The sequence below is a fragment of the Lottia gigantea genome (assembly GCF_000327385.1).
Source record: "Lottia gigantea unplaced genomic scaffold LOTGIsca_1, whole genome shotgun sequence".
Taxonomy (NCBI): Eukaryota; Metazoa; Mollusca; class Gastropoda; family Lottiidae; genus Lottia; species Lottia gigantea.
In genome coordinates this window covers 3,722,120-3,744,195 of record NW_008706746.1, presented here as the reverse complement: position 1 = coordinate 3,744,195, position 22,076 = coordinate 3,722,120, and the positions used below count along the sequence as shown (strand labels likewise).

Here is a 22,076-nt window from a genome sequence, read left to right as displayed (position 1 = left end):
TGTGATATTAAGCGAATTTTTTCACATTTGTAACTTGTATAACTGGAGGTGGTCACCTTTAATGTTTTATTGTGTAATACGTGTGAATCATGCAAAGTGTTACTCGGGTTATGCGATTTATTCATTGTAATGATATGATGAGTTAAGTTGGCATATAAAAATGGTTGTTTGGTAAATTGAAAGCCATAAACCACAGAGTGATGGAGAAATGTTCTTATTAGAGTTAATTTCTGGAAATGTTCACGTACATTTTATGTGTCATATCCCATGGTTTCATTGGAATATTAGCCCAAACCACGGAACCAGTAACAACATTACGACCAATAGACGAGCGGATTTGTGTACCAGGATTTGTTTGCCGACATGGCCATTGTGTTAAATCTGATTTCCTGGAATGTATATGTGACCCAGGTTGGATAGGAACCTTCTGTGAAAAGCATTGCCCTGTTGATTGTGGCCAACATGGAAAATGTATGATGTATAACGAGAAACCAACATGCGTTTGTGATTGGAGATATACGGGTTCATTTTGTGACAAAATAAAATTTCCAACAACAACGGGTAAGCAATTCTCTTCCGTAATTCGTCACTTTAGTTAAAAGAATCAATGGGCAACGTTAAGATATTAAAAATGCTTTAAGCGTTCTTAAATTGACAGTTATTGATCATTTATCAAAGGGAGTCTCAAGTTAATGTCAGCATGACGTATTTTCATAACACATACATATTAGATGGACACGATTTATACACTTCATTTTTATTCGTGGTAGATCTCTTTAAACAAAATAATATTAATCTATATGGTATACATATAATTTACTTAAAACTGTTTAGTTAACAAAATGTCGGCTGCCATGATATGACAATTATCATTATCACTGATCCTTTTTTTTTCTTTCGAGTAGTCAGTGAGTCGACTACCCAAATTACCAATATAACGTCTTTGTCAACGTCATTACCTCAAAACTTGTCAACTACCATGCAACCACTCAACATGCCAACCACAAACGCATTATCTACAACTGATCAGGGTCAACAATCACTAGGATCATACCCATCGACCAGTACTACACAAATTTTATTGCGGTCATCTACTAGTACTTCACCTATAACATTGGTACCAGAATCCTCAATAACAGTATCATTACCATCAACAACTAATCCGATAACTACATCAACATCCTCAACCCTTCCACCAGCAACGACATCATTGTCATCACCAGCAGCATCAACTAACAGTCCTCAGAGAACAGAATGTTTCCCAGGGTTCATCTGCCAGCATGGCCAATGTCCAGAGGGAAGATTGATCTGTATCTGTGATGAAGGGTGGGTGGGTCCCTTCTGTGAGTGGAAATGTAATTTGACCTGTGGTGACAATGGGCATTGTAACAGTTATAGTGATGGTGGTGTATTTTGTAACTGTAAACCAGGGTACACGGGGGATCATTGTGATATTTTTGAGACCACCATCCCAGGTAATATATACTAAGTATTTATGTATTATGCACTTGCTGCCACACCTCTACCTGGTTCTCTTACGTGGAGAATCCCCATAACCAGTATAGTATACTTTAGTTGATATTCTATCGAATAGACAGCTAGCAAACTTACCAAATTTATTTCCTTATCATTTTGGGTAGATATAATGACTTGATAAAAAATGTGACTGCATGATCTATGCGCCTGTAACGTTTTCAACATTGTCTGTCAAGTTAAATTATTACTACTTACAGAAACTACGACGATCCCTACAACTATATCTTCAACTAATCACACATTACCTCCAAAATCACAAGAGAATGAGTTATCAAACTTGAAGCAATGTAAGCCTGGCTTTACATGCCTTAATGGTATTTGTAACAAAATAGATACTAAGCCAAGCTGTATTTGTGAGTTCGGATACATGGGGCTATTCTGCGAAAAGAAATGCCCTATAACCTGTGATATGAACGAAATCTGCGAGCTACACAGCAATGGTTCAGCTTTTTGCAGCTGTAATTGGACACATACTGGTCTGAATTGTACAAAATTACGACCAGACCCTGATGAATTTAGAGGTAAAGTTGCTTCATAGTTGTATAAAAATGGCGTAATAAAAGTATACAAAATTGTAGTTGCTTGATTTCATTGCAGTATTTTGAAGAAAAAATTGATAAAGAAAACTCTTAACCGGGAGATTTAATGTTGTTTTGTTAAAAAGTCAAATACATGTATCAAATTTTGCTATCATAGTCGTGATATGAGAAGCTCGCACTGCGGATGCAATACAGATCCAAATTTTGGTTCGTGGTTAAATGAGTGCCACGCTATTCTTGGATTGTTAGAATGTTATAATATTATCATCAATGTTTTTGTTTCAACTAATTTCTGTCCAGAAAATCGAACGTAATACCTCACTTCATTGATTTCATTTGTTTCCTTTACAGGAGATCAAAACGATCCTGTATGGTATTGGTATTTAATAGGTTCTTGTATAGTACTTTTAGTAATATTATTAATATTAGTAGTTGTTATACCATACTGTATGTGGAAAAGACGTGAAATATTCATTATGAAAATTATGTACATGTTTCAACCTTATGAAGATGATGGTATTTATTACTCTGTTATTTATGTTTATCAACACATTGTATGTCACGAATGCATCACTTGTTATTTTTTTATTATTTAAAGATTTGATGAAAGGAACAAATCATAAAATTACAATTAAGAATTAAGACATTTAGATAATTTAGTATAGGTAATAAATTACGTATACACCGCCCGTGTTTTTATGTGTGTCCAACAGTCTATATATTTGACATTAAAGTGCAGAATTATTTTTTGATTTTTAAGAAATTTGAAAGTGTATAATAGTTCGCCACCTAGCTTCATGTACTGAAAGGACGGACTGGGTTGATATACATCAGGTCTGTATCATTATGCATTCGTTTGCATTTTAAAATCTTGTTCCGTTTTTATTGTCGTGGTTAACACTAACAATGATTGTTTTCTATTTACAGATGACAAAATGTTTGATGCCTTTATCTCGTATAAATCAACTGCAAAAGATGAAGATTTTGTATTACGTCAGTTATTTCCTCGCCTGGAAACGGAAAATAATTTTAAACTTTGTCTTCATTTCCGTGATTTTATACCTGGTGAAAGTAAGAGTCTTTGATATATCTTATAGTTGATCATTTATCAATTTTAACAATTTCGTCCAATAGATTTATCTATAGCGCGTTTGAAACTTGAAATCCAACAATAAGATGAATTATATGTTATGAAATTTCGATGCTGAATGATCTTGTTAAAGCTACTTTACTAACCCAGTGTTCTAATACTTTACTTGTTATAATAGCTGTACTTCCTTGTATCATTTCAGACATATCCAATAATATCATATGGGCAGTAGAAAACAGTCGTCGTACCATTTTAATATTGACACCAGATTATATACAGAGTGAATTCTGTAGATTTGAATATCAACGAGCACAGCATGAAATGTTGAACAGAAAACAGCGAATAATTCCAATTATCTTAGAAGATGTGTCAAACCAGATGAACTATATGGACAACGCTCTGAGATCAATTGTGAAGTCAATCACATATCTAACGTGGCCTGGAGAAAAGAAGGAGGCTGACGTAAACAAATTCTGGAAAAGGTTAGAATTGTCGTTACCGAAGAAAAGACAAGAGAGAAATTTGTGTAAGACAAAGGGAAAATCTAAGCCTGAAAATGTGAAATTAAGACGTTTTTCGAGGGATATTCGACCTAGTAATACTGACGACAATGATTTTGTGAGACTGTCTATAGATGATGAAAGCATTTTAAATGAATTTCGAAACAGCAGAGACACTAATTCTATGACAGTATTAATGTGATATTTATATTTCTTTACAGATTACACCAATAAATCCTATTGCCATGGTAGCAAATGTAGAAAGCCTACTCACTGCTTCCGTTTAACACTGGCTTTATAATTATAAGCTCTTGGATAGTTTAGTCGGTAGCGGGTTAAATAGACGCAACTGTGTAATAAGGTTTAGCGCTTATGAAGGACGCCTAAGATGTCGAATTTTTTTAGCCTTCACCAAGCACAATGCTCCAAATGTTTTAATGTTTAAGTTGTCTCCCTTTAGATTGAAATAATTCCTTAGTGAGTTCTTATTACGTTTCATCAGTGACATTGCCCTAGAATCATTATCCCCATGTTTTATAAATAAACAAACAAAAACCTCCGTAGTGTGTGGAGTCTCCGTAACAAAATTCACACGTGTTAAAAATTTATTTCAATATAAAAGCTAACAAATACTTTTTATGCCTTGACCAGATCCAGCTTCATAGGACATATACCATGCTTTAACGATACAACTAGAACTGTACCATTGCTGTTATCATCTTCTATAACTTTCATAAATCCCTCTACACACCTTTCCACCCTGTAAAATATAATAATAATGCTTAGTCATCATATCGATACGACTCTGATTCCAATCTTTTCATCAGAACTATAAGTCAGCAAATTCGGTTTATTGTTCATGCTGAACGTAGTCATATACTTTCGTTTCGCAAGTCGAGAACAATAAAAGCCTACCTAAAAGTGTGTTTTAGTCTGTATTATGATACGGACTCACTCCTCTAAAACATTTCCGGGCTATTTTTAGAAATCTTCTTTCTCTCTCCCTTTTGGGGTTTTTGCATGCCTATTTTTGGGTAATTTTTGGTCTAGATTTGGAATTTGATGTCTGAAATTGCATTATCTTTAAGATTAGGTAAGATGATAAGAGATCTAAAGGCGGAAGGCTAATTGTAAAAATAGTCGTTTTGTGAAGTGCCAAACTCTAGCGGATGAGTATAACCGGTAGTAGTCTACTTTCAATTTTAGTAGCTCAAAATTTTCATGGTCATCATATATTGAATTTCTTAGGAGACATTGAGAATTGGTCAGGCTTTCATTCGACATATTGGAAAGCTTTCAACGAGATTTCTGGAAAAAGTTGTAGAAGGTTGAATTTCGTGTTTTAACATGGGAAGAGATGGCAAATGAATTAGTGGAGTGAGTCCATACATGATTTTTTTTACTCATGTCCACTGACATATTTTACACGATGAGTTACTTCCCTTCCACTATCATCACATATCTCAAGAAGAAGGTCGAGATAATTATTGAGCGATATGTAGCATTTTTAACCAAAGCAAGAACTTACGGCAACAAGGATAAAGTTTTCAGCATTTCTCTAAAATCATCAGGATATAAGACTTGTTCATCGTTAAATTTCTGGAATGCTGTATCAACAGCAGTAGGATTAACTGAAGCAAACCGAATACCCATATCTTTTAAATATGGATTGGCCTGAAATCAGAGATATCAATAAATAAATGGCACCAAACATATGCATGTCATTAAATGAAGAATGGCGTACATAACGAGAAAAAATTGAATGTTAATCCAATATTACAATCAATATATTAAAATAATGTTAGAGTATTTTATTAACGATATGAAATCGTAATCAATACACTAATCTGGATGAAATAACCACGTTATTCAAATTATTTATTTATTAGGTATTCATATTGTGAATACACAGTTTCCGTATGCCGTCCAGGTCTGGACTCCTGCAGCTTCTACACGTTTCCTAAAAGTCAAAACGCACTTGCGGCAGACGAAATTCCACTGCGTTTAGGGCGCATCATCGCACTGATACAAAACACGCACCAGAACATACCTAAACCCCCAATGAGCGCAGATACTGGAGCAAAAACAAACATGTGATATCTAATCAGGCGTCGTATTAGGTTTTCCGGGGTTAAAGGTTACATTTAAAAAACATAGCGTACATAACTGCCGTTATTATGGTATTATCTTTTTATCTTATCCTGGTGTGAAAGGGAAGGGAAGGACCAATGGACAGCATGAGTAAACTATAATTGCGTGTATTTTTCTTTTTAATTTTAAAATACATTAAGCAGTTAATTTGTTAACAATAACATCATGTAGAATACCCAATCAATACATCATTATTGGATAAAAACAAAATTTAAGATAAACAAACATCAGTCTTCTTCAACATAACAAACATAACTATGCAAATAGCAATTACAAGGGCAATCTCCTAAGTAATCATTTGTGTAACAACACACCAAGATGCTGACATCGGCTCAGACTAAGAGGGAAGAGCATGCATATTGGGTTCTACGGGACTTTTGGTTGCTCTCCTTATCTTCACAAAACATCACACACTGTAACAATACTACTGCACAGGCTACTGTTGGTTCGGATCTCTGAGAACTAAAAAGTTGCATGAATGCTGGATACTACTTACCGCCCAACTGGAAGTAAAATGCACCACTGCCGCTTTCGAGGAAGCATAGATCGGGAACACAAAACGAGCATCAAGACCTGCAAAATTAATTTGCAAAAAATTAATTTTTAAAGATTTTCCTTTTCAATGACTTTAAGAGCTTAGATATTTTCTTAATTGACGCCAGAAACGATTGTCAAAGATGTGTGTATAAATCATGGGAGTTGAAGCCATCTAAATTAAAAGTTTATACCAAATTATAATTTGCTGAGTGATGAATAATTTCTGGATTAAATAACTTATTGTGTCAGAAGAATGAATAATCAATTTTGGTCCCATTTTTGAAAATACTACATGTTCTCACCAGCAAACGAAGCAGTGTTGATGATTACTCCACCTTTACCACCCTTATCTTTCCTCATATGTTCTACCGCAAGATTTGTTCCAACCACTACACCTCCCTTTAGAAAGAAGAAATAATACAGGTTATGAGAATCATCGAACGTTAAGGTCTTGCATCAGGGTTAGGTTATTTTTTCTTCAATTCTCTAACTCACCATACATGAATGTTTGAACCAAATCCCACGAGCAGGGATTAAAATGGAGGGAATTTATGACTGTCTTGGAATATTTACCACATTAACGTCCATCATATATTGCCATTTCTTCTCGTGTATCATTCCTGCGTTGTTAATCATAATATCTATAGGGCCAAATGTCTCAACAGCTTCTTTAAATGCCCCTGAAAATAAATTTTGAACCTAATTCCGAAAGAGATCTGACCAGCAGTATTTCAAGGTTTAAGAATAAAAATCGTTACAGCAATAGTGTCATTAATCATTATTACACCTGCAGCTGTTCTTGAAGATTTCTCAGTTTTGAGTAGATTTCAGTACGACATTTCCCGGTGCATCATAACGTGGATGTGTAGCATTTTCTGCTCGAATATGTGCCTTTTGTTTAAAACATACCATATACAATAGTTATTATTCAATAGCTATACCTATAAAGACGTCTTCTTTCGTAACATCACAATAAATAAATTTTACTTTATCCTGACCATAGGTTGTTTGAAGCCTGGACTCTACTTTCTTCCCTTGTTCTTTATTAACATCACCTATACATACCTACCAATAATAACATAGCAAATTTACCTTTGATAGGTATTATTCACTTATACATGTCTTGGGTAGGGGGAAGGGGGGAGGGGGGGGGGGCACAGTTGTCCTTCTACCACCTGACTGTCCCAGATTTAGTAAAATTTTAACATCCAAGACTATCAATCTTACAAGACTACCAATCGTCAGCCTAAGTCATGAATTGTTACTTGTTGTCAGCTCCACAAACTAAATAATTACTGAAGAGGTCATCTAATTCAATAAAAACATAGTGAGCGTCTCCCTCAGAAATACGATCTGACTAATTAAACATGGTACAGAAAATATAGTGCATTCGCTATCATAGTTTGTCTTTTTAACACACACACATTGCGTACTGAAAACATTAAAGTTTACACAAAGGTACTCGAAATTGCGTGAAATGTATTGCATACGATGTCTTTACTCCTAATCGCCCTACATACGACCTTTATCTCTGATTTTGTCTTTTCATGAATCTACAAATTCTCACCTTGGCTCCATTTTTCAGTAAAGCCTCAGCAATCCCTTCACCAACTCCCATAGCACCACCAGTTAAAAATGCAAAAGCGTTTGCTAATTTCATTTTGAATGTTCAAGATAAAATATATATAACAGTGGAAATACGCTGATGTTTTGTAACTGAAACAAAAGATAACGTGATAAAGGTCACAATTACCATAACAGATATCGACATTAACAGGTCCTTTACTATCTTATTTTTAAAGGGGCACCATAAAGATTATTTGAACAAACCTTCTAACAGTTTGTTATATTCTGAACGGCTTGAATAAAATTTAAAAACTTAATTTAGAGGGAAATTAGATGTAACATTGGTTTTTGAAAATGTGAAGACATCTTTTTACGTTGTGGATCTTACTTTAAATATGCCATTTCTTTAAAAATAAGTATTCGGTAATAATTGTCATATTTTGTGCTATAGTAAGCTTCTATGCTATTGATGCTTATATAAAAATACAACTTACCTCGAACGTCTTTCAAAACCTTATTTAATACTGCGCTAAGTTTGAAATAATTTGAATGGGCAGATAGTATTTCAAAGTAAATATTAAATTGGACCACGATTATGAAGTTCACTGGCTTATTATGAAAACTATATGCCAATATCAATGTGAATATGTTAAAATGGGCCCTGTTTGAAATGATGATGTTTAGCTCATGGTTATAGTGCAATATCACTATCTGAAACTGTTGATCTGCTGATGATAAAACAATTTTTTACAGTACTTCCAGCTTAAAACAGTGACTGACTTTTGAAAGATTATATTTTTTTATGAAATGTTTCATTCTATGACGTTATTCACGTTAAAAACAGAAAATTTTTGGCAATTAGTATTTAGAGCTGAGTCCTTGTGGGAATCTAGTTTTAAAACTTGCAGAATGACTTTCCATCTCATTAACAGTTTTAGCAATCGATTGTAAAGATACAAATTAAATCTAATTGTGTAGTGGTAATTTATGTATATTGTAGTCCAAGAGTCTATCAGTCACTTCTTAGAACGCTCTAGCGATCTACACGTCGCTGTTCTCGATATCACCAAGGCTTTCGACACTGTCTGGCACGATGGACTGCTACTTAAGCTGAACCAGATTGGAACATTGTTAATTCGATGACAAGCTGCATCCGATTAGGTGGATCCTATTCACGAAACTTCTTACTAGAAAGAGGTATTTGTCAAGTTAGTACTTGGTCTGAACGGCATCTGTCCAACCCAAGCTGACGATATTGTCAAACGACATTGCCGTACCGAGCTACAGTATATCTGGTTTACAAGATCTAATTAACCAGTGTCAAGTATACGGCACAAATGGCGATTCTTCTTCTCGGCAGTCAAAAGTGTGGTTCTCCATTTTGTCATAAAAGACGATCCAACAACATAGTTCCGAATGTTTCACTATTTGACAATGTCTTACCGCACATGAATCAAGAAAGCATGCTTTACTTAACACATCCTGTGACTCATCTGAAAGAACAGCGGCTTCTTGTAGACCCCTCAGGTCATTTTCAACCATACTTCAACTTTCGCAAGAGTTAAATCCTTTAACAACCTGTAAGCTAATTAAAACATGTATATTACCGAAATCGCTCTCGATGTCAGCTATGGTTCAATTTTTCGGTAGAAAAGCCAATATCTCTTGAGAGAGCACAGAGGTTTATATGCAAGCGTAATCTAGAACTGGATGTTAATCAGATAAATGCCTTGGTCTACTTTAATGGTTCTCCATGGAAGCCTATATTGAGACTCAGAAGCTACTATTCCTTGGATAATTGTTAAACCTTCACCCTTCACGTCTACCTCGCCAACTTGATATTACCAGAATACTTGAGTACAAGCACAACGAAACATGGCAATATGACTTAGTAATGTGTGTTGATTACTCGCAGCAATTTTCAGATCTATTAGACACTCCATACTATGCTAAATCAATCGCAAAAGTCATGCCACTATGCCCCTGTTGCTGTATCGCACCCCGATCACCTCCGATCGCGATATCGACACGAAACGTGGCAATATGACTTAGTAATGTGTCTTGATTACTCACAGCAATTTGCAGAACAATCAGACACCCCATACTATGTTAAATCAATCGCCAAAGTTATGCCACTATGCCCCAATTGCATCGCACCCCAATCATCCCCAAAAGCGATATCGATACGAAACGTGGCAATATGACTTAGTAATGTGTAAACAAGTAATCAAGGCACATTACTAAGTCATATTGTCACGTTTCGTATTGATATCGATAAATTTCCGTCAGTACATCACTTTGAAAATTAATTTAAGATGGAAGGAAGCGTTGGAACTGTCTGAAATTTGCTGTGAATATTCAGGACATAAGTACCCTTCTGCCAAGTTTCAAATCGATAGCTCAACGGGAATGGAAAAGGGTCGAAACTGCAACAGTGCCTAAAAGTCATCGACCCCGTGTCGAATCAGTATAACTTTACATTTTAGTCATAAAGTTATTGACAAAGATGAAGTGGATATTCCGATAAACTTAAAAGATAAAAGATAATATAACATACACATAAAAATTGCAAGACGATATGATTCGGGGGTCAAGGCTGTTGTGTCTGGTTTAATGTGTGTGTAAAGATACACATATAATCATTAGCCCAGATTATGGTTTTTAATGTGCAAACCTTATTCCGATTCAGCAAAATTGCAGACTACTTCCTTACGTAAAAGGTAATATTCGTTTTACCGAATGCGATTATAAGGGAAAGAAAACCCTTCGTCATGCTTGCCAATGGTACATAATATATTACTGATATAGTAAGACGTTAAACTTTGAGTTCCCTTATCACAACTCGATTTCTCCTGTATAGATGCACTCCTTAGTATAGAGTCCGAAGATAACACAACTGAATTTATTAACATCTATTCTATTTAACTTTACAGTTTTGCAAAATTATAACTAAGAGGCGTCTAGGTGTTCGGATGGGACAATAAAATCTAGGCCATGTTTGCTACAGGACAGGCTGTGTAAGTTCAAGATCCCTCGAGAGTTGGAAATCGAAAAAGTGTATGCTAATGCCCAGATATATTCCCCCTTTCGTCAGACTATGACAATAGTGAACTTATCTTTGGGAGAACAATTGCCTTCCATCAGTATTTGTTTAAACGTAATATTAGTATGTGTTTCACGTCCAAATGTTATTGATAGTGTCTGAACAGAACCAATATCGATCAAATGATTGTCTCGCATTTCATTTTTCATTGTTTTACGCCATGTTAACTTATACATGTATTGTTTAGTCGATCTTATAAAATATGTACACTAACGATAAAACTAATGACAATTTATAAAAACAGTATATCTGTGAAATGATAAATGGGGATCAGTTTCCAGGTTTGCACTAGATGCATCCATCCACAAGCGTAAGGAAATGAAAGGAAATGTCGTGTCCAAAGCGTCAGCAATGGGCCACCAATGACTACAATAATATGTCACTGATTTTGTCGATCTTGCTAGAATTAAGAAGCTCTGAAGTACGTAAAATAAACTTGCTCACAATATATTATGTTATATCATATGTTTTATTACATAATAACAATTCACCTACAAAAAACAGGCACGAAACTTGACGAAATCACAAAATAGTCCAAACAATTGGCGATTTTAGGTCAATGGGTTTGCGGACTTGATTTCAAAAGAAAACAAATCTTGGAAATATATATATAGCAACTAACCAAAGGACTACTCTTATTCTATTTTTAGCAAAAGTCAGCTCAATGCCACGGACTCAACATATCAAACATGATAAACACTTTAATTCATTTATGAGCAGTGTCATGAACGATGTAATAAAGATGGAGAAATCTCTCTCCAATTAATGCTACCTAGTCTAAGGATCTGTAGAGTCTGACTTTAAATAACAGTCTTCAGCTTTCATGATACTATCAACACAATACTATCACTGAAGAAAAAATACTAAATAGCATAGTCGTGATTCGAGCGATCCAGAGCATGGCAGGGCAAATGTTAATAAAATAATCAAATTTATTTCATTAAAAATCCATTTGTGTAATTTGTTTTTCGTTGACTTGATTCTGGCTGCATGTGTGGAGTCGACTAACCTATTATACCATATCTTTATGTATGTTCATGGCTTTAGAGGCTTCTCATTTGATTAGCCGAACCACTACATTGACTTACATTGTGCTGTTAAAAGTATGATACATTGGTCGAACCAAATGGGAGGTGTGCGGTTCAGGGGGGTCCAACCGCCCCCCCCCCCCTCGCAGCCGCGAATGCAAGTCATGACTCTAATAACTAGGTTAAAAATTCGGGCAACCTCAGATATCGCCCCCCCACCTCCCCCCAACACACGCACCAACCCTCTGGGACGTCTACCTGGCTCCGCCACTGGTATGATATAATATACTATTCCACTGATTTGATATTTTGATGACTTCTGCTATCTGGTGTAGGTGGATTAAGCTTTACTTAAAGCAACTAATCATTTAGAATGTGAAATCTATTTCATGATAGTATCATCACAATATTTACCGTTTTCTCATTATATAGCAAACTAAAAGCCATTATTACTAGCATATTACTTGATATCATAGAAATAAGCCATTGTGAGTAGTTTCAATGGTTACTAATGAGTCTTATGACATCTATATGTTTTTAGGATTTTGATCCACTATTTGAGTTGTCATTATCATTACCATGGTTACCAGTGATCTGACACATTGAAATTGGGGCCGTTTCCCTTAGCATTCTTATTACAATGTTTGTTTTTTTGTTGTATTTTGATACACAAGTATTTAAGTATTTAGCGTATCACCATGGTTACCCGAACTCTTCCAAACCCGAACATGCATCAGAGCAAAAGAACCGAAGACGAACATGAAATAGGACGAAAATGTAGGGGCGAACGCGTTACAAGGAGCACGGATCCAAATGTCTCGAATTCTTTGGGTTTCCTGAAGCAATATCATCCCTATATGATTACTACTCAAAGTTTGATCGTATCCTATAGCATTATCATCACCATAGTTACCAGTATACACACAAGAAATTCACAATCCGAAGAATCATTATCATTATAGTTACCAGTATTCGGAACCACTGGAACTTCTATTCTTTCCCAGTGTAGCATTATTATCACCATGATTACTAGAACTCTTACATACTCGAATTTATGTCGTTTATTAAAGCATTAGAATCACAATCGGTACTTACATTTTGATTATAGAAGTGTAGTCGTTTTCTTATCATAATCACCATAGTTTTCCAGTATTCGGACAGACAAGAAATATTATTCTTTCCCAACAAGGCATTATCATCTCCATAGTAACTAATATTCTGTCTCACAAGAAACTCTATTTTTTCTCGATATAGCAATATTATCACCATGGTTACTAGTACTTTTATACTCTCGAATTCAGGTCATTTACTATAGCATTAGTATCACTGTGGTTACTAGTATTTTGAGTTTGGTCGTTTCCTATAGCATTACCATGCCCATAATTACCAGTATTCGGACAGACAAGAAACATTATTCTTTCTCAACAAAGCATTATCATCTCCATAAGTGACTAGTACTCTGTCACACTAGAAACTCTATTCTTTCCCGATATAACATTGCCATCACATTCAGCGTACATTGTTACATCTTCAGTATGTACCCTTTTACGACAAAATACCTGTCTAAACCGTCTTTTGATTAGAGGCATTTTAAAAGCATAGATAATGGGATTTAATAGACTATTGATAAAGGCCAAGGCGCTAGCATAGACGAGTAAATTTCCCTTTTCAATATATGACAAATGGTTTAATTGACCTCTCACATGAAGTACCACAACTGTACCTGAAACAAAGAAGAAAATGGGCCATTTGTATACATTTAATATCATAAAGATATTCGTTTCCAAAATGACTAGTCATTTGTTTATGGGTCTTGGATTCTCCTTGGATTTTCAAACAACAAAATTTACGGAAAAAAGTTCAAGCGAAGCACAACGATTTCAAGGTATATGATGTTGAAAGTTGTATTCAATTATGACACACCCTATTAACGTAAATATGTATACATCATTTTTTTTATCTTGTAAACATGTATACATCATTAAAGGTTCCAAGATTTTGATTGTGTCTAATGAGCCAACCAAAACACAAAGCATAATAAGATCAAACTTGTTAATTGACAAACAAGATGGAATCATTCTACAATTATGGTAGGAGTTTGTGCCTAATGGGATCAATGGCATGGATATATCCATTCCCATTATTTTTATATTTCAAACCATTGGACTGTGTAGTGGTCATTCTGAGCGAAGTAGTTTCTATTTATATCCCCTTAAGTATTTCTACGTACATGTTCATCTTCTTTCACATTCAAACGTCCAATAAAAAAAATTCAAAAGAAAAAAAAAATCTTGGAAATATATATACAGCAACTAACCAAAGGACTACTCTTATTCTATTTTTAGCAAAAGTCAGCTCAATGCCACGGACTCAACATATCAAACATGCTAAACACTTTAATTCATTTATGAGCAGTGTCATGAACGATGTAATAAAGATGGAGAACTCCTTCTCCAATTAACGCTACCTAGTCTAAGGATCTGTAGAGTCTGACTTTAAATAACAGTCTTCAGCTATACTATCAACACAATACTATCACCAAACATAGCTGAAAATAGCTGTCTCCGTATCAAAATACTAAATAGCATAGTCATGATTCGAGCGATCCAAAGCATGGCAGGGCAAATGTTAATAAAATAATCAAATTTATTGCATTAAAAATCCATTTGTGTAATTTGTTTTCGTTGACTTGATTCTGGCTGCATGTGTGGAGTCGACTAACGAATTATACCATATCTTTATGTATGTTCATGGCTTTAGATGCTTCTCATTTAAGCCGAACCACTACATTGACTTACATTATGCTGTTAAAAGTATGACACATTGGTGGAACCAAAAGGGAGGTGTGCGGTTCAGAGGGGGCAACGGCCCCCTCGGTGCCCCGAATGCAAGGGTACGACTCTAATAACTAGGTTAAAAATTCGGGCACCCTGTATTTATATCCCCTTAAGTAATTGTAGGTACATGTTCATCTTATTTCACATTCAAACGTCCAATAAAAAAAAAAACACTGGGGACTACGACAGGAATTACAGCTTTCAGGTCTTATTGTCACAAAGTGATCAAAATTTTATAACCACATCACTTACCCATTGGTACCCAGCAGATGAAATAAGTACCCACTACAATGAAAACAGTTTTTGTGAATTTCAGGGAATGTCTCGTTGTTTTGGATTCGCTGCCCGGATACGAGCAACTTATTGATGTAGCATGGCGTCGAGCTTCTTTAAAAATCCTTATATAAGTAACGAGCAGGAGAAAAAAAGGCACCAAAAAGACTACCACTAAAAGATCAAAGTATCCGATCGTTATGATCTTCATTAGACCACAGAAATTATGATTGTCCAAAGGTTGCTGCCAGCCACAAACTGGTAGTAGTCCAATTATTACGGCCAGACTCCAACTTATTATGGTAACTGTAATTGTGACTCCTCTATTACAGATACTTCCATACCTAAAAAATTAAGAGGAAACTGCTTTACAATTGAGAGCCATGAATTTAATCAGAATATAATCACCCAATCATTCATTGTAATACATATTTACGTTAATAGGATGTGTCATAATTTTATAACTGAGTATGGTCGACTTTTGAATTTTCGTAGAACAGCAGATTGAAAGGTGTCCCTTCATCATTTCAAAACTATTTTAAAAAAAACCTTTGTCCCTAAGTGGTTTCCATAACAACAATAGTGAGGCGCATCAAAGAGTGTCATGATATTGGGCGTGGAAGCGAATTTGTGAATAAAGGCAATTTCAAAGGGACAAAAGTATTTCTAACCAACAATCTTACCGGCTTCCTTTTTGAGATCTTAGCCTATGAGTAAAAATTTATTACAATAGATTAATTACATCCCAAGGGAATTGCTACTCTATTGAAATCATTGAACTGTCTATGACGAGAAATTGTAAAATACAATCACCAAAAGAATTATTCAATAAGCTGATTACTGAAGAATGGAGAAGTGGTCTCAAGAAAGACTAGTCTATATGAACGTGGACTTTGGATAATTCTAATTTGGTCGTAATCGAAGAAACTTAAACAAGCATCGCTTTGACCAAACCTCTCTTCAGAGTCATCATTACTGTTGGAAGTTGAAGATGAAGCCTATTTTACATGACCATATAAATATGTTCATTCTCAAAGTATGTTGAATTCAAGAGAAATTTAATAGAAGCTTGGGTTTGTGTTCACTGCCGATCTGTGCACCGTTACACGAACATATCGATATCAGTGTCATGCAAATCATTTCTTGACTCATTCGAAGGTGCAGAAAATGCATTTTTTTATAATTACGGGGATTAAAAAAATCGCTTACCGGAACGGTTTCATGATTTTGAAATACCTATCCATTGATAAGGCTACTAACTGGAATACAGAAGATATCGTAACACTCATTCCAAATCCAAAACGTAACAAACATTCAGTCAGATTCTGAAAATTGGAGAAGTTGTACACCGTATTATGTATTAGGTACAGCCCAGTTAATAAATCTGCACTGGCCAAATTAATGATAAAATATTCCGATGGATCTTTATTTTCTTTATCATATAAAACTTTTAATACTATAACATTTAATGTTATAATCCATGATGCTATAGTTAAAACTATAATATTTACAATGATATCAAATATAGTTACACCATAGTTATTCAGAGCCCAATATACCACACTTGATGACGATATGTTACTCATTTTGTACTGTTAGACATTAATAATTGTTAAAACTAAAGTACACATTTCTGACTAAACACAAACATTTTAAAAGGAATCACCACTTACAATAAAATCACAACTTGACACTGAATAAGTGTCTTCACGCATGTTGAAATTCACCTGATGGAGAATTAAAATAATTGACCAATTCTGACTAAACACAACCTTTAAAAAAACTGTAACTGTCGATTAAATTAAGGAATGACACTGGCCTAAAATAGGTATCTTCCCTTGCTGTCAAAGTCGCGTTCTAAGAATAATGGACATTGAAAATGTGTATGTCGGAAATAAATCTGCCATTCTGTGTATCTGCACTCTTTTTTATTTCATTTGCATAATCGATTTGCAAAATCGTCCACTAAACACATACAGTATTTCATATTCAGCAGTTACGCATTAATCCAGGGTGTGCACTGTCTTTACCGATAATCAACGGTCTTGCAGTAACTAAAACTGCTAATTTAACCTGCTTCTGTATTTCTTGGAGATGAGCGCACAATGAGTTGTTGTTTGTTTTAGTAAAATATCCAACATGTTTTGTATAAAAAAAAATCGGACTACTTCCTAGACTTCGACAATTTCGCAATTATTAATATATTGAAGACTTGCCTCACTTAACATAGTGTGTAACATTAACAACAGATTATACAGTAATTACTTTCATATTTAATATTCAATACAATGTAAATGAATATCGTCGCCCCTTTTTGTTAGAGACCGAACTACACTAATATATTTTCAAATCAAGTCTATTATGTACACTTACAAAATGCCCGTCTAAATTTATCATAATCGTCAAACTCAGGAATTGACATTTGGTCACATCGCACATATGTATATTGCAAATTGCAATCCGTGGACATCTGATTCTTATACAGTAATCGAACAAAACCCTAGTCAATTAAAAAACAATTCATCCACGCAAATAGTTCTGATCGCTCATATTTCCTTGTTGATCTTTTAATGTGATTGCCTGCATTAAAAATTAAAAGGAAGGAATAGAATGGAACATTTATGCCTGATAGAGCTCATTGTTAGGCGCGGAAAAGAATTATAACATTACGTTGAAGTGCTACTTTAGTTCTTGTTGCGTTAAAGGATGAAGTTCTCTAATATTGGCCTAGAAAAATGACATGATTTACTCGATTTCGTCTCCATAGAGGATAGTACAAAAAGGGGATTGGAAATCGAAATAAAATTTGTAAATCAATTGTAATAGAGACCTCAGAACCTGACCAAGTCTGTCTGGATCGCGAGTCGGAAATGAAATTTGAAGTTAGATAATATAGAAGTTGTAAGTATCCCCGATACTCACACAAAGGCAGGAAGTTAGTTCATTTAACGACAACAATCCTTTCATTTATGCTAATACTATCTTAATTCGTGTCATCGTGTTGCATGGAAATATTACAAGGTCATATCCCTTTAAACACCTCTTTCTCTTGTAAAATTCACTGGTTATTAAATAAAGTTTATGTAAAAGACAGAATTACAATAGGATAAAAAAAAATTATAATGCGACATTTACATTCGAGCAAATTTCCATTAAAAACTTCATTCTTTTTCTTGGACTAATTGTTAGAACTTGTAATTGATTTTTTCTTTGTGCAATTTCTTATAGTTACAGGGCTTTTGTATATAAACATAACATCTTCTGAACAAGTTTACTCAATGTTTATAGGCTTTTGTTTACCCCTAGGGACCAAGGAAGTTTCTTGGTGATTATATGTTTTATATTTATTGAAAAGATTGATATCTTGTTAACCAATTAAAATATAATCTTTCAAAAGCATATTAGAAGCACAGGTTATAGATAAATAATACAATTTATGGATAGATACTTCTAGAATATTTATTACTTCAACGTTTCAATGTGGTTCTCACACCGTCATCAGGAATATAATTATTAATTATCCATAAATTGTCTTATTTATCAAGTAAAATATATCTTCTAATCCGAACCTTTCAACTAAAACCCGAAGAAAAGAATGAAAAGATAGCCCACGCCCACTTCGGCATAATGTTGGTGAATTCTAACTCGCTCACTTGATATTTGGTCACAAACGTTTAATGAAAATCGATTGGAGCAATCGAGAGGTTTGGGATTAACAAGGGAGTTCAAATTTGAAAATGTTGTAAACTTCAACTTCTTTTCTCGATTATATACCTACCTACGAAAAAAGGTACATGTAAAACTGAATGAGATGTAGCAATTTCATTATGCCTGACTAATGGGGTTAATATCTCTGGATATTCGGAGTCACTCAAATTCACTTGAACTTCATTTAAAACTGATGTAAACGACAAACCAAAACTGTAGCGTTTACGAGTAAATTTCAACTGTAAGACAGATGGACATGGGCAACGTCTTCATATAACATGTTCCGGCAGTGTACTTGATGGTACACCACGCCTTCTTTTTTGTTGCTTTTCCTGACAATGTTTGACACGTAGGCGATAACACGTAATTAATAATCACTTTTTTCGTGAACTTAGATTTGTCCTGTAAACATATTCATCAGAACTTTTCATATCCATAGCTTATTTAATTTACAAACTGTCTGCGAATTTAAGAAAGTGCAAAATAAATGATACCTAATTGGCAATTAAGCAGCAACCATGACAATGAGACAAAATTAAACAATATTTTATACCTTGATATATCACGATGAACAAACAACAGAGTTCACGATATTGAATTCCTATAATGTTTTTGATCTGTACTATTGTGTAGTTTATTACAAATAGAGTACTTTCCCTTGAATTATCAAAATTAGCAACGCCACACATTAGCATTTTGGACATTGCCTAGAGGCTATTCCAACTACCCTTTTATATCAGTTGAACCCGTTTATTGACACAACCAACGCAGGCAAAGTTCTGCATAAAGGAAACCATACCATCAAAGGATGTAACGTACATTCTCAACATGGCTCTAGTTTTGGTCGAATATCTTTTGAAGTATTAGTATTTGGATGAGAATAAAATAATTTTAATTAATTAGTCTATTGGTGTTACAGTTATTATGTCTGTTGGTGCACTATTCGATGGTGCTCTTGACTGTCGTCTAGGTCGACAAAATATACCTCTGAATCTATTTCTAATTCTTGGTATTTTAATTGCGTATATGATAGGATTCAAAAGACTATTGGTATAAGCAAATGCCGTTGCATATACTATGAGATTACCCTTTTCAAGCAAAGTATATCCTTCTAATGCGTCCTCGACATGTAGAATAACAACTATACCTGCAAAATCGAAACAAGGAATTATTTGACCCAATAACATAACTTCTCGAATGGAGTTGAATACATTGATTCATTTATATTAAATTATATATACATTCACGATGAAAAATGTCTCGTAAATAGTGGAATTATAGGAAGGCATAATTAACCTAACGTGTTTATTTCCCGATCGGCCTATGTGGTGAGTTAAAATCCAAAATGTTCTCTATATCTTAATAAATGATTTTCAAAAGAGATACTGTAGACTTACCCATTGGAGCCCAACACAAGATATATGTTCCCACCACTATGAATACAGTTTTTAAAGAATGATTAGTGTTGTTTGTTTGGGCTTTAGGTGCAGTTGAATTAATGACCACAGCATGTCGATGAGCTTCTTTAAAAATCCGTAAATATATGATTAACAACACGAAGAAGGGTCCTAAATACACAACTAACAGCAGTTGAAAGTAACCAATAGTCAAAATCTTCATGAACCCACAAGTATATTGAGAAGGTTGTGGATGTTGCCAACCAAATGCTGGGAGTAGACCGATCATCATTGTTAACAACCATGTGATCACACTGACCATTATCATAGACACTTTGTTACATCTATCAGCATATCTTAAACAGAAAAAGAAAAAAACAAATTCACTTCGTATAAAATGTGTATGTTCTTGTGACATAACAAATGAAGTTCTGTTTCATATATCATTTGAATTCAATTAGCGAAATCCATAGCCTCATAGCTTGAGGCATGTAAACGTAGATCAAAGACATGGTTAACTTTAATTTTGGCGTTAATTTTTGTTTAGATAATTGGTGTTGCAAGTTGTAATTGTTAACCATTCCCATGTTATACAGTTATGTAAGAAGTTGAAATGCCAACTGAATTGTTTCAGTAAAATGCAAGCGTCCTCATTCCAATCATAAAATTGTCTGCACATATATTTCTCCACATCTGTAGACTGGCTCTAGGAATGAGTTGCCTGTGTGAATTTCTATGAAAGTATGATTAAATGATATACTACTGATCTGATCTTAATAGGATAATCACAACATAAACTTACCTGTAAGGGTAAATGATCTTAAAATATCTATCCATTGATAACGCTACAAGCTGCCAAATGGAGACCATACTAAATCCCATGCCTAATCCAAATCGTATCAAACATTCAACCAAATTCTGAAAGTTGACTAGATTATAAAGGGTGTTATAAACCAGGTAAACTCCAGTTAGGAGATCAGCCACACTTAAATTAATAATAAAGTATTCAGATGGTTCTTTATTATTTTTATCGTGTAATACTTTTAATACTATAACATTTAATGTTATAATCCATGATGCTATAGTTAAAACTATAATATTTACAATGATATCAAATATAGTTACACCATAGTTATTCAGAGCCCAATATACCACACTTGATGACGATATGTTACTCATTTTCTTTTTTTCATTTATAAATATCGTCAAATGCACGTGTTAAACTTGCATATTTATATTGAAATCTGTCTCAATCTGTTTAGATCCACCTTCAATTTAGAAAATTTTACACTATTTTTTTAAAACAAAATCACTTTTAAATGCTTACGATAAAACTTTGGTTCACTGTTATCTGATTTGGTTCTCGTCTCTTTTTAAAATGATTCAAATTGTTTTGACAGTCAATCATGAGATGATAATTTTTTCAGATGTTGTCACAGATTACCCATTGCCTGTTTCACGTTCAGTTACTTGAAAATACACCTTAAAATAAACACAAAACTTGCTTCATGTCGTTCTGTGTAATAACTCTTTCCAAAAGGTTATCTTTAATTGTTTTGCCTGGGAATCTTATCCATTGCGCTCTTTTCTGCTTTGAATTTCTATTGATTACATATGAGTTACATATTCAAGTTTAGTATTAAAATAGATTTGAACATACAGGTTGTTTTCATAGCAATAGTAATATCATAAAGTATATCCTTTGATTAGGGTTCCACTCAATTATTCGTATTTTTATCAACTATACTTGAATGGTTTGGATGTACATTGATCGGAAACACAACAGTAACAAATATAAATAATGCAAAATC

General features: G+C 34.3%; 4 protein-coding genes across 4 annotated transcripts; 1 reads left to right on the top strand and 3 right to left on the bottom strand.

Moving 5' to 3' along the window:
* Positions 1–236: 236 nt before the first annotated feature.
* Positions 237–3,867, top strand: LOTGIDRAFT_152123 (hypothetical protein; the record flags this gene model as incomplete). Its single annotated transcript, XM_009045589.1, has 6 exons — positions 237–561; positions 903–1,475; positions 1,734–2,057; positions 2,427–2,591; positions 3,003–3,146; positions 3,368–3,867. The coding sequence occupies 6 exons, from the start codon at positions 237–239 to the stop codon at positions 3,865–3,867; spliced, it is 2,031 nt and encodes a 676-aa protein (XP_009043837.1).
* Positions 3,868–4,254: 387 nt separating this feature from the next.
* LOTGIDRAFT_208290 (hypothetical protein) lies at positions 4,255–8,071 on the bottom strand. Its single transcript, XM_009045588.1, has 7 exons — positions 7,921–8,071; positions 7,295–7,418; positions 6,927–7,033; positions 6,656–6,752; positions 6,313–6,389; positions 5,194–5,339; positions 4,255–4,425 (listed from the first exon to the last, which is right to left on the bottom strand). Exons 1-7 carry the CDS (start codon positions 8,011–8,013, stop codon positions 4,302–4,304), a joined length of 768 nt encoding a protein of 255 aa, XP_009043836.1. The 5' UTR covers positions 8,014–8,071; the 3' UTR covers positions 4,255–4,301.
* Positions 8,072–13,501: 5,430 nt separating this feature from the next.
* On the bottom strand, positions 13,502–16,746 carry LOTGIDRAFT_152121 (hypothetical protein; the record flags this gene model as incomplete). Its single annotated transcript, XM_009045587.1, has 3 exons — positions 13,502–13,773; positions 15,140–15,504; positions 16,370–16,746. 3 exons carry the CDS (start codon positions 16,744–16,746, stop codon positions 13,502–13,504), a joined length of 1,014 nt encoding a protein of 337 aa, XP_009043835.1.
* Positions 16,747–19,767: 3,021 nt separating this feature from the next.
* Positions 19,768–21,444, bottom strand: LOTGIDRAFT_152120 (hypothetical protein; the record flags this gene model as incomplete). Its single annotated transcript, XM_009045586.1, has 3 exons — positions 19,768–20,015; positions 20,266–20,621; positions 21,068–21,444. The coding sequence occupies 3 exons, from the start codon at positions 21,442–21,444 to the stop codon at positions 19,768–19,770; spliced, it is 981 nt and encodes a 326-aa protein (XP_009043834.1).
* Positions 21,445–22,076: the final 632 nt, after the last annotated feature.

Bases quoted from the DNA above. Each gene is read 5' to 3' on its own strand.
- LOTGIDRAFT_208290 (XM_009045588.1), bottom strand. From the start codon at position 8,013: ATGAAATTAGCAAACGCTTTTGCATTTTTAACTGGTGGTGCTATGGGA. The intron at 5,340-6,312 runs GTAAGTAGTATC...CTCTGATTTCAG, and splicing joins ATTTTACTTCCAGTTGGGCG to GCCAATCCATATTTAAAAGA. The intron at 4,426-5,193 runs GTAAGTTCTTGC...TATATTTTACAG, and splicing joins AAAACTTTATCCTTGTTGCC to GGTGGAAAGGTGTGTAGAGG.